Raw genomic sequence first — 16,914 nt, 5'->3', positions numbered from 1 at the left:
TCTCTCTCTCTCTCTCTCTCTCTCCCTCTCTTTCTCTCTCTCTGTCTCTCTCTCTCTCTCTCATCTCTTTCTCAAGCATTTGTAATTGCATAGATTCGCCATTATCAAGCGTACAGCGCGAGTGAGAGAGAGAAAGAGAGAGAGACGGAAACTCCCACTTGCGTTGAAAGTTCAGTGCTCTAAAGTTAGGCTCCGCCCCTTAAAGCTTCCCCTCATTTTGCAATGGGAAAGAGTGAGAGAGAAGATAAGCCTTTCGATACTCGAAAGTTGAGCTTTATAAGGGGGTAGAAATGAACAGAGTAAAATTTACCAGAACAGACTAAGTACTCGTTACTCGTACACTACCTTCTATTACCTACTGAGATGTGTATTTGTTTTTGTGGCTAGAATTATTATTATTATTTTTTTTTAAAGAGGTTTTGACAGAGGGAGCTGTAACTGCTATGGTCTTATCGTCTCGAAATCGAAGATAGAAGGAAGACAGGATAGGAGAAAGCCACCCGGTCCGAGAACGAACATTATACCATCAGGATGAAATCCACCCCGGGCGGAAATCGAACCCGCGGCCTAGCGCTTACAAGTTACAAGGCAGATGCACTACCAACTAAGCTAACTAGGCTGGCAATTTTGCACCAACTAAAGTAATAAATTTTAGTGGTTCCGTTCAGTAAAAGTGAATTGATGCCGAAATTTGTCACATCCGCTAAAATTGACTAAAGAAGAATTAGAAGTAGAACCTTCCATTAAAACAGTAAATTTGTCACATCCACTAATATAGAAATAAAATCCGCCCCGGGCGGGAATCGAACCCGCGGCCTAGCGCTTACAAGGCAGACGCACTACCAACTAAGCTAACTAGGCTGGTAAGTTATCTAACGTCACTGTGTAACTGCCCAGGGCTTTGGTGACGGGGGTTTTACCCTCCATCCGGGGACAAGCGACATCAAGACTTCGAACCGAAGTTGAAATATCATGGAAACTGGCCGTGCTCCTGCTTATTTTAGGGCTCCTCTTACTGAGGAGCGTATAGCAGCCCGTTCCCGACGGCCGGGTGAAGCCAGCAGCGCAGCACGCAATTTCTCAGATGGTCACGCATCCAGATATGTACCGACTGCGCACAACTTTGCTTAACTTCACGCAGCTGGTATACCAAGCTTAGGGGTGCCTGGTACCCCTGAAAGCCTATTAAACTGGCTCTTAAAACCAGTGGCGTAGCGTGGTCCAAAGTCAAGTGTAAGGCATGTAGGACAGGTGGGGGGGTCCAAGGATCCAAACTCTAATCGGAGGGGGGGCGAAAAGGGTTAAAACTAACCCTTTTCGCTCAACTGACTTTTAAAACTAATCCTTTAACCCTTTCATCCCCCTTAGGTTATCCTGGTTCATCGTGTACGCAGCCATTGTGACCTTTCACTCCAGTCTGGCGGCATTCCTCCTCTCCTGGCTCAAAGTATTCCAACACACCAACATTGTCATTCTCTACCTGCTGCTCATCTCTTACTCATTTTCCCTCATCATGTTCTCTTTCTTCCTCACGCCCTTCTTCGACAAAGCAGCTGTGAGTATTTTTTCATTGGCCCTGGCCACAATAATACCTAATGGAAGTGAGGGGCAGAAAAAGGCAAAGTAGACTGAAGAAAAGGTGGAAAGATTGTGTGAATCAAGACCTGAGTGAGAAAAATTTAACATGAAATGAGGTACACAATAGAGCTGCCTGGAAGAGACTGTGACAAGAAACGCCAACCCTATTTAAATAGGAAAAGGCTAGGCAGATGAGATCAGAGCAGCCAAACCCCTAACCAGCCTAGCTGGCTGGAGGTTACAAAGGTTTTATCATGCTTCAAAGGAAAAGCACATGTCCTCATGGTAGACGCGCTACCAACTAAAACTAAGCTAACTAGGCTGGCGCACTCAAGTCTAAATGACTGAAATTTGCCCAAAAATCGCGTACACACGCAATGTTGACTTTTTTTTGGTAAATTTTCGACGTCTTTCGTTTATCTCTTCCTTGCGAAGAAGTCCAAAGGAGATCCGGATTTTAATGATTTGTGACGAACGTTTACTGTGGCAACATTAGCAAAAATAAAGAGACGAGGAAGTACCAAAAAATCGAAAGAAAAGCTTCAAGGAGAAAGAAGGAGAAATAATAATTAATGTTTATAGATATCAGAATGGCTTTTGATTAATTACATTTTCGAAAATGTAGGATACCAATCCATCTTGCCTTTCGCTTCTGAAGGACAGTCTTAAAGTACCTAATGTAGGTAGGTACCTACCTACTTTTGAGTGGAAAATGAATCCTCTAGTAAAAAGATCTCTCGACATGAAGTGTCCTTTGACTCCTGTCCATTATCCCCACAGTCCAATTGAATTCGACTCAAATAATGGATTCTACACACAACTAAATTTTGTATTTATTGCCTATAAGAGATATTGGGAAAATCCTACAATGCTGCAGTGAGCACCAAAGTTGTGACATAATAACACAAAGAAACTGCATTTACATTACATAGGATAAGGAAAGTAAAAAGAGGAACTCTTTAGACAAGTTATTCAAGAGCTCTCAGTTGTCCACATCCGGATCGCGAGTAGTGAAAAGCTCATACTTTCAGCCACCTCGACTGGTGCTGCTCTGGGGTGGCGAGTTTCGGAAGCTCTCAGTATTGAACTTTAGAACATCTGACTTTCGTTCTGGGGGAGCTTCGAAATAACATTGTACTGAAATATGATGAGGAAATATGGCTGTTAAAAAAAGCTGATGAGTCGGTGTACCTGTTCCTTTTGATGCAATGTTTTAGACTTAAATCTTTAAAAATAAATCTTTTTTTCTCCATTAGGTAAATGATTACATCTAGATTTATTTTATGTTTTGACTCGAACCACCAACCTACAGAATACAGGTCCAAAGTCCAACATGTTAACCACTACAGCACTGAAGTTTTTCTCAAGTTATAATAATAATTGTCTAGGTACCTACCTGATTATGTCAATTATAATGACAAAGTATGGGTGGTAAGAACAAGACCCTCAAAACCAAATTCTATCAGAAAACGACTAAACTGAATAAGTAAAAATAGTCACCCACGCGTACCAGGTTATGAAACAGAGGATTTTAGAAAGTGTATATTACTTTTATTCTAAAAAATGTAAAAATGCAGAAAATCCTGCAGGATTCCCCTCAAATGCAAGCAAAGGGTTTGTCTGCACATACCTATCTACAATTCTACACACTCACATTCAAAAGATACAATGTTCTCTTTTTTTATAAATCCCCCTCTTTTTTAAAAAATAAAAGTAGGCTTTTATTTTTATTATTATTATTCCATATAGAGAAGCTCTTACTTAACCCATTGGGGTTTGTTTGAGTCCTGAGGAATCAGAATCTAGGTCTCCATACGATAAATAAAATAAAGAAGCTAGGTTGGAGTACATTACTAGAACCAAAGAAAGTGGGAGTCAAAAACAAATTTGTATTTAGCTCACCCCTAAAGGGAATTTAACTAAAAGGAAGTTTCTTGCCACTTGCCAGCCTACTCAGCCTAGTAGTTGCCTTGGAGGATAGTGCGTTTGCCTTTCTAAGCGCCAGGTCGCGGGTTCGATTTCCGCCCGGGGATGATTTTATCCCAAACTGACAAAGTTCGTTCTCGGAACGGCTGGCTTTCTCCTATCCTTCTTTTTTTTCTTTCGGAACAATAAGACCCTAGCAGTTACAGTTCCCTCTATCAAACCTCAGGAAAAATTTCACAGCCAGATATCAAACTAAAACAATGGATATAGAATAGAATAGAATAGAATATACCTTGTTTATCCTGCTGGGATAGGACTGAAAAGTCCCTTTACTCCCGCAGTCTAACCAAGGTCGTAGAGGTGCCGTCCACCTCAATTACCTACCTATAGGTCCGTCTAAATTCCTTTTTTTTCGAATAGGCGTTTTAACTCTGGAATCCCTCTAAATTCCTTATTCCCTGATTGTGTCTTTGTCTCTTTACAATATTCTATTTGCCACGGACCTGAGTTGTTTCCACTTCAGTCGACACAAACTTTAGCTAGTTTTCTAAAGTTTTAGACGAGGAGGATTCAACTGTAGGCTCTTTGAGATTGTGAATTAATTGTTAAAAGAAATTAAAAATACCCGAAATACATTTTATTTATTTACTTTCCTTCCTATAGGATAAGGAAAGGTCAGCTCCCATGGCGTAGTGGTCACTGCGTTCGCCTTGCACGCGGGAGACTCGGGTTCGATTCCCGGCGGGGTCATAAATTTGTATCATGCAAATGATTCATTCCGTGACTGGCTGTTGCGGGGCCCACTCAGCCTCGTGAGGAATTTTTTTGGTAAATTTTCGACGTCTTTCGTTTATCTCTTCCTTGCGAAGAAGTCCAAAGGAGATCCGGATTTTAATGATTTGTGACGAACGTTTACTGTGGCAACATTAGCAAAAATAAAGAGACGAGGAAGTACCAAAAAATCGAAAGAAAAGCTTCAAGGAGAAAGAAGGAGAAATAATAATTAATGTTTATAGATATCAGAATGGCTTTTGATTAATTACATTTTCGAAAATGTAGGATACCAATCCATGTTGCCTTTCGCTTCTGAAGGACAGTCTTAAAGTAATGTAGGGTAGGTACCTACTTTGGAGTGGAAAATGAATCCTCTAGTAAAAAGATCTCTCGACATGAGGAGTCCTTTGACTCCTATCCATTATCCCCACAGTCCAATTGAATTCGACTCAAATAATGGATTCTACACACAACTAAAAATTTTGTATTTATTGCCTATAAGAGTTAATAATAATAGTGCTTATACTGCTCGCATAGGACTGAAAAGTCCCTTTACTCCAGCAGTAGGCTTCTACTATTATTGTGGTCAAATTCTCAAATTATATGAGGATAAAATTCCGTACCTCGGCTGGGATTGAACCCACGCCCTCCTGTTTACCAGGCGAGCGCCTTGACCACTACACCACCGAGGCAGGAGTTGATGTCAAAAGTTGACAGATCTGTAAAAGTCTTTAATGCATGTGGATAAAAGGGTTCTAGTTAGGGACACAAAAAGCCCACTCTGAGTCTCTGAGATTCAAGTGTAGGGGCAAACGGCCCTAAAAGTCGACTTACCTAAGCTTATACGAATCTTGATGCCAATAAGTTTCTGGGCCTTGGCACTAGAGGCACTTTTACCTGTCCTACTATGATAAATTGCTTGCCATCTTCTTCTTCTTCTTCTTCTTCTTCTTCTTCTTCTTCTTCTTCTTCTTCTTCTTCTTCTTCTTCTATCCCCTTCAGATTGGCTCCTGGGACTCCGCCTGATCATCCCCATCTACATCGTCATGTCTCTCTCCCAATTCCTCACCTATCTCATCCTGGGGATAGTGGGAGAGAAAGAGAGCAAGCTGAAGGAAGGGATGAAGATTATGGGTCTCCGAGATCCCGCCTATTGGTGAGTCAAAGATTGATTGGCCAGCCTAGTTAGCTTAGTTGGTAGTGCGTCTGCCTTGTAAGCGCTAGGCCGTGGGTTCGATTCCCGGTCGGGAAAAGCCAGCAGCACGCTATTAACAAGATGGTCACCCATCCGGATCCAGCCACACAAGACGTTGCTTAACTTCAGTGATCATTTGGGAACTGGTGGCCAACTGAACTGGTAGAATATTACTGGATTCCAGTAGTGATAGAGAGTTTTGTAAAAAAAAATAGCGTCCCGTTAAAACTCGTTTCTGCGCATGTGCAGTCGTCAAAAAACGTTAAATATTTCAGTTAAAGGGACGGTGATTTCGGTAGCGAAAACTCGCTGATAACAAACCAGATAACTCTTGATTCTATCCCCTTCAGATTGGCTCCTGGGACTCCGCCTGATCATCCCCATCTACATCGTCATGTCTCTCTCCCAATTCCTCACCTATCTCATCCTGGGGATAGTGGGGGAGAAAGAGAGCAAGCTGAAGGAAGGGATGAAGATTATGGGTCTCCGAGATCCCGCCTATTGGTGAGTCAAAGATTAATTGATTATTTTTGTCGTGAAGCTTTAGTCTAGTATAAGCTACGATTTTTAGCTAAATTCTTTTCAGGGATGAGCTTCTTTCTTACGATCCCTGTGAACCACAGTATTTCCGTAGTATGTCCCTCATCAGATGGGCAATAAGAGACATTTAGTTGCTGGGTTTTCCCATTTAGGTGCTGGTCAACACGAGAACACCAGTCTTGTTCAACCTTCGTTGTTACAGTTGCCTCTATGAAACCTCTCCAAAAATCCTTCTTCTTCCCCAGATTATCATTCTGGACGAACCCACGGCCGGGATTGACCCGTATTCCCGCCGTCACATGTGGACCATCCTGCAGAAGAAACGCCCGGGTCGCGTCATTCTCCTCACAACTCACTTTATGGATGAGGCCGACATTTTGGCCGACAGAAAGGCCGTCATTTCCAAGGGCCAGATCCGGTGCTGCGGCTCCTCCCTCTTCCTCAAGAACAAGTTCGGCATTGGCTATCATTTGACGTAAGTACCTAATTCGTAGATGTGTACATAGTGCTTAACCCACCCTTGGGGCTCTTTGCCCCTACACCTAAGCCTCGGAGTGGGCTTTTTGTGTATGAAGTACTTACTTTTTTCTTCTTCTTTATGAAAAGCCAGCAGCACGCGATTGCCAGATGGTTAACCATTCGGATACTAACGATTCGCAACTTTGTTTAACTTCAGTGATCAATCGCCGCGCAGCTGGGTGGATTTTATCCTAAACAGATAAGGAAGGTTCGTTCTCGGAACGGCTGGATTTCTCGAATCCTGTCTTCCTTCTCTCTTCACTTTGGGGACGATAAGCCTTTAGCTGTTACAATTCCCTCTATCAAACCTCTTTAAAAAATCCTTTTTCTCTGCTCTCAGTCTCGTTCTAGACACAGTTTCGCACGAGGAGGCCATCTCGCGCCTCATTGAGCGCCACATTCCGAGCGCGGAGCGCACCAGACGTCACGGCAAAGAGCTATCGTTCATCTTGCCGTACAATGCCGTCGATAAATTTGCCGCCCTCTTCTTGGCCATAGAAGAAGACATCAAGAGAGAGGAGAGTCAGCTCGGTGTTGCCAGCTATGGCGTGTCTATGACAACATTGGAAGAGGTAAGAGACAATAAATAGGACCGTAGGGGTTGGATGTGACAACGTTGGAGGAGGTAAGTGACAACATGACTATAGGGGTTGGATGGAAGAGAATGCCTGAAGCCCAGTCTGGCTGGGGGACTTCAAACAGGGAGTATACCAGCCTGAATTTCCCTTGTTAAAGAAATAACAAAGGTTGAGTGTGAAGGGCATCCACTCGTAAAATTTGTAGTAGCTTATTTTTTATACCTACTGCTCGAAGAAGACCACGTAAAATCCCTTTACTAAATCAAATCGTAAATTTTTCATCTGATGTAAAGCAGAGCCTCTTAACAACATTAAATTTGAAGATACTCAAAATTTGCACTTAGTCCATACCATGGATTAAATTGAATACTGAATCTGGATTCTTTTGATTCTCTTGATACAGACCAAAAAAATATATACGGATATACCCTTTAAGTTAGTTAATCTTACTATTGTTCATCTCCCTTCACTTACAGTCGGCAGGTATCGTCGCGAGTTTTGTGGTGAGCATTGTGAGTCTCCTGTACTTCCTCCAGATCTTTCTGTCCAAATCTCCGACCTTTGTGTTCTGGCTCATGTCCCTCCTGAGTTCGGCAGGGTTTGCCCTCGCCATGGACAAGGTAAGTGATAACATTTTGTGAGTCTCCTGTACTTCCTCCAGATCTTTCTGTCCAAATCTCCGACCTTTGTGTTCTGGCTCATGTCCCTCATGAGTTCGGCAGGGTTTGCCCTCGCCATGGACAAGGTAAGTGATAACATGAAAGGTAGAAATACACTACCATCATGTCACGTCACGTGAACTCATGGGGAGATATCCCTGTCCAAATCACCGACCTTTGTGTTCGGACTGATGTCCCTCATGAGTTCGGCCGAGTTTTCCCTCGCTATGGACAAGGTACACACGGACTCTCGAGCTAAATCCTGACGAGATTTCTTTAAAGGCATTTAACGTCACTGTACGCCGCCGTTCGATTTCCTGCCCGGGGATTTATCCTGAACGGAACGGCTCGCTTTCTTCTTTCCTGCCTTCTTTCTCTCTTCGATTTCGGGACAGTAGGACGTTAGCAGTTATAGTAAACTATATTCGGCAACAAGTTATCCGCCTTAACCTAACCCACCCTGAGTGGGCCGGGAAAAGACAGTAATTACCCAGTTAATCAGAGATCCATTGGGAACTGGTTCATTCAACTTGGTTCACATGCTGAATTCATTTGGACACGGATAAGTAAGTAAATAACGTGTTATCGCCTTTGGCTCTACTATGGATGTACTCATAGGCATTGTGCTGTCTGTTCCAGGCATTAGTGTTGGAGCTGTCAGGCGAGGGCGTTCAGTGGTCCAACCTCTTCCAGAACGACTCCAACGTAGGCCTCTCGTTCGGGCAAAGTCTGATCATGATGTTCATTGACATCATCCTGTACGGAACTCTCGCCTACTATTTGGACAACGTCCTTCCCTCCCAGTATGGCAACCGGAAGGCCCCTCTGTTCTTCCTGAAGAGTTCCTTCTGGAGCCAGAAGAAGATTCCTCGTCAGAGGCAACCGGAGAACTACGTCCAGTATAACGCCAATGTGAACCAAGTGTTCACTAGTGATTGTGATGGCCGGGAAAAGACAGTAATTACCCAGTTAATCAGAGATCCATTGGGAACTGGTTCATTCAACTTGGTTCACATGCTGAATTCATTTGAAAACGGATAAGTAAGTAAATAACGTGTTATCGCCTCTGGCTCTACTATGGATGTACTCATAGGCATTATGCTGTCTGTTCCAGGCATTAGTGTTGGAGCTGTCAGGCGAGGGCGTTCAGTGGGCCAACCTCTTCCAGAACGACTCCAACGTAGGCCTCTCGTTCGGGCAAAGTCTGATCATGATGTTCATCGACATCATCCTGTACGGAACTCTCGCCTACTATTTGGACAACGTCCTTCCCTCCCAGTATGGCAACCGGAAGGCCCCTCTGTTCTTCCTGAAGAGTTCCTTCTGGAGCCAGAAGAAGATTCCACGTCAGAGGCAACCGGAGAACTATGTCCAGTATAACGCCAATGTGAACCAAGTGTTCACTAGTGATTGTGAGGATGAGCATTCCGTGCAGGTGCTGCCCAATGAGGAGGCGGATCAAATCCGAACCATCTTAAATGAAAACCCTCGAACTACCCTAGATGAAAATCCTCGAGAGACAAGCATTCCGGACATCATCACGGATAACGCCTTCCATTCCAGCTTCGGCATTATTGTTAAGAAGAACAAGATCAATCTGAACACCAACTTCCCCCTTGGAGAACCAGACGTCACCGAAATGAACAAACACGAACGAGTCAACGGAGACGTTATCAAAGCAGTGCCCAAAGCGGTGAGCAACGGCACCGTTGAGCGCAACCACTATCCGGATGATATTGAACCGGTTTCGGCTGATTTGATTGGACGAGAGGCGATTGTGATTGAAAATTTGAGCAAGGAGTTCAGCGGTTGTAGGAAGAAGACGACGAAGGCACTGGAGAACGTTCATCTGACTATTTATGAGGGACAGATCACCGCTATTTTGGGTGAGTGATCTTGATAATCTTCTAGCATATTCTCTAGAATTGTAAAGGCACCTTCTAGGTATAGAGGTCTTATCAGCGTAACAACGAGGGTGGTATCGTCCCGAAATCGAAGAAAAAGTAGGAGAGGATAAGAAAAAACAAGTCATTCCGAGGACGAACTTTAAGTGTCTAGGATAAAGTTCGCCCTGGGCGGGAATCAAAACAGCAGAATACGTCACCGAAATGAACAAACACGAACGAGTCAACGGAGACGTTATCAAAGCAGTGCCCAAAGCGGTGAGCAACGGCACCGTTGAGCGGAACCACTATCCGGATGATATTGAACCGGTTTCGGCTGATTTGATTGGACGAGAGGCGATTGTGATTGAAAATTTAAGCAAGGAGTTCAGCGGTTGCAGGAAGAAGACGACGAAGGCGCTGGAGAATGTTCATCTGACTATTTATGAGGGACAGATCACCGCTATTTTGGGTGAGTGATCTTGATAATTTTCTAGCATATTCTCTAGAATTGTAAAGGCACCTTTTAGGTATAGAGGTCTTATCAGCGTAACAACGAGGGTGATATCGTCCCGAAATCGAAGAAAAAGTAGGAGAGGATAAGAAAAAACAAGTCATTTCGAGGACGAACCTTAAGTGTCTAGGATAAAGTTCGCCCTGGGCGGGAATCAAAACAGCAGAACAGCACTCACAAGTCGGGTGCACTACCTTCCAAGATACATGCAATATAAACTTACAAGTCAGGTACGCTACTGAAAAAGTAGGAGAGGATAAGAAAAAACAAGTCATTTCGAGGACGAACCTTAAGTGTCTAGGATAAAGTTCGCCCTGGGCGGGAATCAGAACAGCACTTACAAGTCGGGTGCACTACCTTCCAAGATACATGCAATATAAACTTACAAGTCAGGTACGCTACCTTGTACCTTCCAAGATACATAACTATAGGCTGGCTTCTTCCTCTTTGACGCTTACTTAAAGGAGGTATTTTGAAAGTGGTAGTAAGTGTATAATTCCCGGCCGTATCCAGTATATAATAATTCCCGGCCATTTAACCGTTTCAGGTCACAACGGCGCCGGCAAAACGACGCTGTTCAACATCCTTACCGGCCTAACACTGCCTACATCAGGAACGGCCTATGTATATGGTTATGACGTCACAGATCCTGATGGGATGGCCATGATTCGACGCATGATAGGCGTGTGTCCGCAGTCCAACCTGCTGTACCTCCTTCTCACGCCGAAAGAGCATCTGGAGTTCTACGCCCATCTTAAGGTAATAGTTCTGCGCTTCTGCCTCCGTAGATTTGTAAAAACTCAACCAAGACCTTTTGGGACAGTTGCCTCTGCACCTAAGCCCCTGAGGCTTGGTTGGTAGCCCATTTGCCTTATAAGCGCTAGGTCGCGGGTTCGATTCCCGCCCGGGGTGGATTTTATCCTGAACGGAAAAGATTCCTTCTCGGAACGGCTGGCTTTCTCCTATCCAGTCTTCCGTCTCTCTTCGCTTTCGGGATGATAAGATCATAGCAGCTACAATTCCCTCTTTCAAACCTCTGAAAAAATTAATGAATAATTGTGCACTGAAATTGAACTGACTTTCCACGTCCTCGATTCCAGGGAATCCCGCAATCAAAACGAGACGCAGAGATCTCCAAAACCCTGAGAGACGTCGACCTGGACGACAAAGCAGACGTGTTGACCAAGTATCTGAGTGGAGGACAGAAGAGGAAACTATCTGTGGCCATTGCCATCTTGGGAGACCCGAAGGTAATTGGACAAAGGTCCTTTGACTTTGACAAAAGTTCAATAAAAACCCTCCCCCCAACTGTGAAGAGTATAAGTTACTGTATTCTTCTTTTCAAGATGAATTCTCATAAAGTCTTGTCGTCAGAATCTATCAGTAGGTATGTCAGAAGTCCTTTTTTTTACCAGCCTATCTCGCTTGGAAAGTAAAACGTCTACCCTTCTGAGGGCTAGGTCACCTATTCGAATTTTACCTGAGACGAACTTTATCCTAAACAGATAAGTTTGTTCTCGGAACGACTGGCTTTTGCCCCTCCTGTCTACGTTACCTTCGATTTCGGGACGACGAGACCTTGAAAAAAAAAATGAGTGTTTCACCGCCGTTTTTATTTCGTAGCAACGAAATAAACTGCTACATTATACGCATGTGGTTGCAAAAACTCTCTAATTATTTATACAACTGCGAAACAGAAATGTTTTTAAAAACGCCCATGTTTCACACAACCTCCCCTCTCTCCTCCCGCCAGGTATGAACTCCGCACCAACCCCTCAGATCGCCACACCCCCACCACCTCCGTCCTGTACTCTCCGGAGAACGCCTGCCGTCACCAAGAGTCCCAAATGGAGATGGCGCTCAAAGAGAGCCACCTGAATCTCAAACTGGGCCAGACCGCAGCGGCAGACAACCTGACGCATCCGCTCTTCAAACCGGATGCGGACGATTGTCCGGCGGATGATTACGTCACGTCCGGTTTTCTCGCTCTTCAGTACTGGATTGATGCGACGTTTTTGAATGTGAGTAAAACCAGTGTTCTACTGTTCTCCCATAGATCATTGTAGTGATTGTAGGCAACGCTACATCCTGGCGGGTGACAATCTGGGCAACCCGGGTGCTGCTGGCTTTTCCAGGCCGTCGGAAAAGGTCTGTTACGAGGTCCCCGTAGATTCGTAGAGCCTTAACCCATCTTTTAGGGCTGTTTACACCTAAGCCTCGGAGTGGGCTTTTTGTGTATGGAGTTAAGCTGTGAATATAAGTTGAATGTTGATCCAGTAGTTCCCATGGGTCACTAAGGTCGAGTTTTACCACCGTGGAATGTCTCAGGATTGAGTTCAATTCGAGTTTGACCTAATATTTACTTTCATTTCTCCTTGCAGAATCAGCACGACCACAAATTAACAGACGTGTTGACCAAGTATCTGAGTGGAGGACAGAAGAGGAAACTATCTGTGGCCATTGCCATCTTGGGAGACCCGAAGGTAATTGGGCAAAGGTCCTTTGACTTTGACAAAAGTTCAATAAAAACCCTCCCCCCAACTGTGAAGAGTATAAGTTACTGGTATTCTTCTTTTCCATAAAGTCACGTCAGAATCTATCAGTAGGTATGTCAGAAGTCCTTTTTTTACTAGCCTATTTAGCTTGGGAAGTAACCGCCGTTTTTATTTCGTAGCAACGAAACAAACTGCTACATTATACGCACGTGGACTGTGTCGTAGCATGCCCATCCCGTAGTATGTCCCTCATCAGATGGGCAATAAGAGACATTTAGTTGCTGGGTTTTCCCATTTAGGTGCTGGTCAACACGAGAACACCAGTCTTGTTCAACCTTCGTTGTTACAGTTGCCTCTATGAAACCTCTCCAAAAATCCTTCTTCTTCCCCAGATTATCATTCTGGACGAACCCACGGCCGGGATTGACCCGTATTCCCGCCGTCACATGTGGACCATCCTGCAGAAGAAACGCCCGGGTCGCGTCATTCTCCTCACAACTCACTTTATGGATGAGGCCGACATTTTGGCCGACAGAAAGGCCGTCATTTCCAAGGGCCAGATCCGGTGCTGCGGCTCCTCCCTCTTCCTCAAGAACAAGTTCGGCATTGGCTATCATTTGACGTAAGTACCTAATTCGTAGATGTGTACATAGTGCTTAACCCACCCTTGGGGCTCTTTGCCCCTACACCTAAGCCTCGGAGTGGGCTTTTTGTGTATGAAGTACTTACTTTTTTCTTCTTCTTTATGAAAAGCCAGCAGCACGCGATTGCCAGATGGTTAACCATTCGGATACTAACGATTCGCAACTTTGTTTAACTTCAGTGATCAATCGCCGCGCAGCTGGGTGGATTTTATCCTAAACAGATAAGGAAGGTTCGTTCTCGGAACGGCTGGATTTCTCGAATCCTGTCTTCCTTCTCTCTTCACTTTGGGGACGATAAGCCTTTAGCTGTTACAATTCCCTCTATCAAACCTCTTTAAAAAATCCTTTTTCTCTGCTCTCAGTCTCGTTCTAGACACAGTTTCGCACGAGGAGGCCATCTCGCGTCTCATTGAGCGTCACATTCCGAGCGCGGAGCGCACCAGACGTCACGGCAAAGAGCTGTCGTTCATCTTGCCGTACAATGCCGTCGATAAATTTGCCGCCCTCTTCTTGGCCATAGAAGAAGACATCAAGAGAGAGGAGAGTCAGCTCGGTGTTGCCAGCTATGGCGTGTCTATGACAACATTGGAAGAGGTAAGAGACAATAAATAGGACCGTAGGGGTTGGATGTGACAACGTTGGAGGAGGTAAGTGACCACATGACTATAGGGGTTGGTTGGAAGAGAATGCCTGAAGCCCAGTCTGGCTGGGGGACTTCAAACAGGGAGTATACCAGCCTGAATCTCCCTTGTTAAAGAAATAACAAAGGGTGAGTGTGAAGGGCATCCACTCGTAAAATTTGTAGCCAAAAGCAAATGTCAGCCCAAAGCAATCACCCAAGTTAGGGCTGATTGAGAGGCTGATGGAAAATGCCGAAAAGAAGGAGGGAATAGATGACGTTTCGATTCTTTAATGTGAAAACCTCACATTTTTTTCCGAATTCCAGGTGTTCCTACAATTGGAGAAGGACGAAAAGGAGAGCGATACTAAGACTGGACCCATTGAGAACATTTCCAAAACCATCGTCAAGAACAGAAGGAAGAGACCTCGCCGTCGTAATAAGTATTCCACTCTGGAGAGTGAAGCTGGTGATACCGGCACGACCACGGAAACCGTCAGCCAAGGTAAGAATAACTATTGTTCCCAGGGGGATAACACGTTGAATATAGTCTAGCTAGGGGACGTTAAACAAAGAGTAGACTAGTGTCTAGCTGTGAGACTATAAACATGGAGTAGATAACGTCTCGAACTTCTGCGGAAGAAAGATTTAATGAAAAAGAAGAGGACACGGAAAGTAAGTAAGCAACAGAGAGTAGACTAGTGTCTAGCTGTAAAACTATAAACAGGGAGAACAGCTAAACCTAGCCAGCCTAGCTAGTATTTTGGTGGAAGAATCAAAGGGTTATCTCTGCTTTTAAAGAATAAGCATAAGTTCTCACGATGGTTGACTGCGGTTCAGGACGAGCCAATTAAACATAGCTAGAGACGCCGGTGTCTGGCAGAAAAAAAGAGATCCTTCCTTTATTCTGCCATCACCATTCGGCTACAGCTACCTAGGCTCGCTATTCTAATCTTCAAAAAAACATTGTTTAACTGGTTTCAGTGTGAATACTCAATCTTTTGATCGGACCGTTACCGGACCGTGACTGGACCTTGACTGGCACTATAGTGTGAATCAGGCTTTATTCTGCCATCACCATTCGGCTACAGCTAACTAGGCTCGCTATTCTGATATTCAAAAAAACATTGTTTAACTGGTTTTAGATGCGACCTCCAAACCTGGCGGCGAAGACGACAAAATTGCAGGCATCGGTCACGAGTCGGTCGTCATAGAACGGTCCGAACTTCAAGTGTTCGCCGCCATCACTCGACTCCGACTGATACGACTGTTCCGGGACGGTCAGAAGTTGTACATTATGCTGATTATACCGCTGATATTTGCCGCCATCGGAATGTATATGCATCGGAACGTCAACATTGACTTCGTCACCAAACCTTTGAACTTGTCACAATGTAAGTGGAAAGAGTAGACTGCATGGATTACACGAGGTCATTTCGGACTCTGACTACTGGCCTACTGTAAACACCACTGAACCAGCGCGATAGCACGTTGAATTCACCAGTTCCCTAGGGATCACTGAAGTCAAGCAACGTTGCGCGTAGTTAGTACCTGATTGGGTGACCATCTGAGGAATCGCGTGCTGCTGGGTTCCCGGCTTCGCTCAGGCTGGGTGAGGTTAAATAGAAGTGGTGGGTGGCTTGCTGGCTTGTCACCGAATGATTTAAGTAAAACCCTCGCCACGAGGAGACCCAAGTTGTTCAAAGTGTTGTTAATCCCCTATACTTACCCCAAAACTAAATAAATGTACCTATTACCTTTCTCGTGCGCGTATTTTAGACTCTTACACAGACTCCTACAAGGTCGCTGTTCACGTTGCCAACTCTACGGACGCTCAACGTTTCCTCTCCTATTTCGACAACAGCTCCATCACCCTGTACAACGGTAGCTACCCGTCGCTCCTCAGCTACAACCAAACGATGCCGCTACTGGGCGCTATCAATGTGTACGGAGTGAACAACTTTACGCTTGTTTATAACGATACATGTCAGCATGCCCTGCCCATACTGCTCAACTTGCTGGATAATGTGTACGACAGGTGAGTTCGAAGGTAGATATTACGAGTGAGCTGTACAACTCGCGAAAAGGGTCACTGCGGAGCGGCCGAAAGACCAAGTACACCCAAGTTAGGGCTGATTGAGAGGCTGATGGAAAATGCCGAAAAGAAGGAGGGAATAGATGACGTTTCGATTCTTTAATGTGAAAAACTCACATTTTTAATTGTAAGAGCATGAGTTTCATTCTTTTTCCGAATTCCAGGTGTTCCTTCAATTGGAGAAGGACGAAAAGGAGAGCGATACCAAGACTGGACCCATTGAGAACATTTCCAAAACCATCGTCAAGAACAGAAGGAAGAGACCTCGCCGTCGTAATAAGTATTCCACTCTGGAGAGTGAAGCTGGTGATACCGGCACGACCACGGAAACCGTCTGCCAAGGTACGAATTGTTCCCAGGGGGATAACACGTTGAATATAGTCTAGCTAGGGGACGTTAAATAAAGAGTCCTCATGGTGGTTGATTGCGGTGGGTTTATCATGCTTTAAAGCACAGGTTCTTAAGATGGTTGACTGCGGTTCGGGACGGGCCAAGTGATCTTGACCAGATACCAACCCTCTTGGTGCAGCTACACCGTTACAACAAAAGAATATTAAAACGTATTCATAAAACAGAGCTTATTTTGCTGTGATACTATAAACAGGGAGTAGATAACGTCTCGAACTTCTGCGGAAGAAAGATTTAATGAAAAAGAAGAGGACACGGAAAGTAATTGACAGAGAGTAGACTAGTGTCTAGCTGTGAAACTATAAACAGGGAGAACAGCTAAACCTAACCAGCCTAGCTAGCATTTTGGTGGAAGAATCAAAGGGTTATCTCTGCTTTTAAAGAATAAGCATAAGTTCTCACGATGGTTGACTGCGGTTCAGGACGAGCCAATTAAACATAGCTAGAGACGCCGGTGTCTGGCAGAAAAAAAGAGATCCTTCCTTTA

The 16,914-nt window shown here is 44.6% G+C and overlaps 1 protein-coding gene across 1 annotated transcript in view; it reads left to right on the top strand.

The window, feature by feature from the left end:
* Positions 1–16,914, top strand: part of LOC103510298 (ATP-binding cassette sub-family A member 5-like) — a 50,627-nt gene that overhangs the window by 8,938 nt on the left and 24,775 nt on the right. Inside the window, exons 6-21 of the mRNA XM_026824383.1 lie at positions 5,281–5,434; positions 5,658–5,674; positions 5,824–5,977; positions 6,060–6,126; positions 6,259–6,488; positions 6,873–7,104; positions 7,587–7,730; positions 8,409–8,640; positions 9,449–9,655; positions 10,714–10,925; positions 11,267–11,416; positions 13,054–13,283; positions 13,668–13,899; positions 14,252–14,429; positions 15,070–15,318; positions 15,704–15,962. Of these exons, the coding sequence (XP_026680184.1) occupies positions 5,281–5,434; positions 5,658–5,674; positions 5,824–5,977; positions 6,060–6,126; positions 6,259–6,488; positions 6,873–7,104; positions 7,587–7,730; positions 8,409–8,640; positions 9,449–9,655; positions 10,714–10,925; positions 11,267–11,416; positions 13,054–13,283; positions 13,668–13,899; positions 14,252–14,429; positions 15,070–15,318; positions 15,704–15,962 (2,947 nt within the window). The remainder of the gene's footprint in view (positions 1–5,280; positions 5,435–5,657; positions 5,675–5,823; positions 5,978–6,059; positions 6,127–6,258; positions 6,489–6,872; positions 7,105–7,586; positions 7,731–8,408; positions 8,641–9,448; positions 9,656–10,713; positions 10,926–11,266; positions 11,417–13,053; positions 13,284–13,667; positions 13,900–14,251; positions 14,430–15,069; positions 15,319–15,703; positions 15,963–16,914) is intronic.

Source organism: Diaphorina citri, unplaced genomic scaffold (genome assembly GCF_000475195.1).
Source record: "Diaphorina citri unplaced genomic scaffold, Diaci psyllid genome assembly version 1.1 scaffold580, whole genome shotgun sequence".
Lineage (NCBI taxonomy): Eukaryota > Metazoa > Arthropoda > Insecta > Hemiptera > Psyllidae > Diaphorina > Diaphorina citri.
Note: the sequence above shows the minus strand (reverse complement) of the source record. Positions and strands in the feature narration are given on the sequence as shown.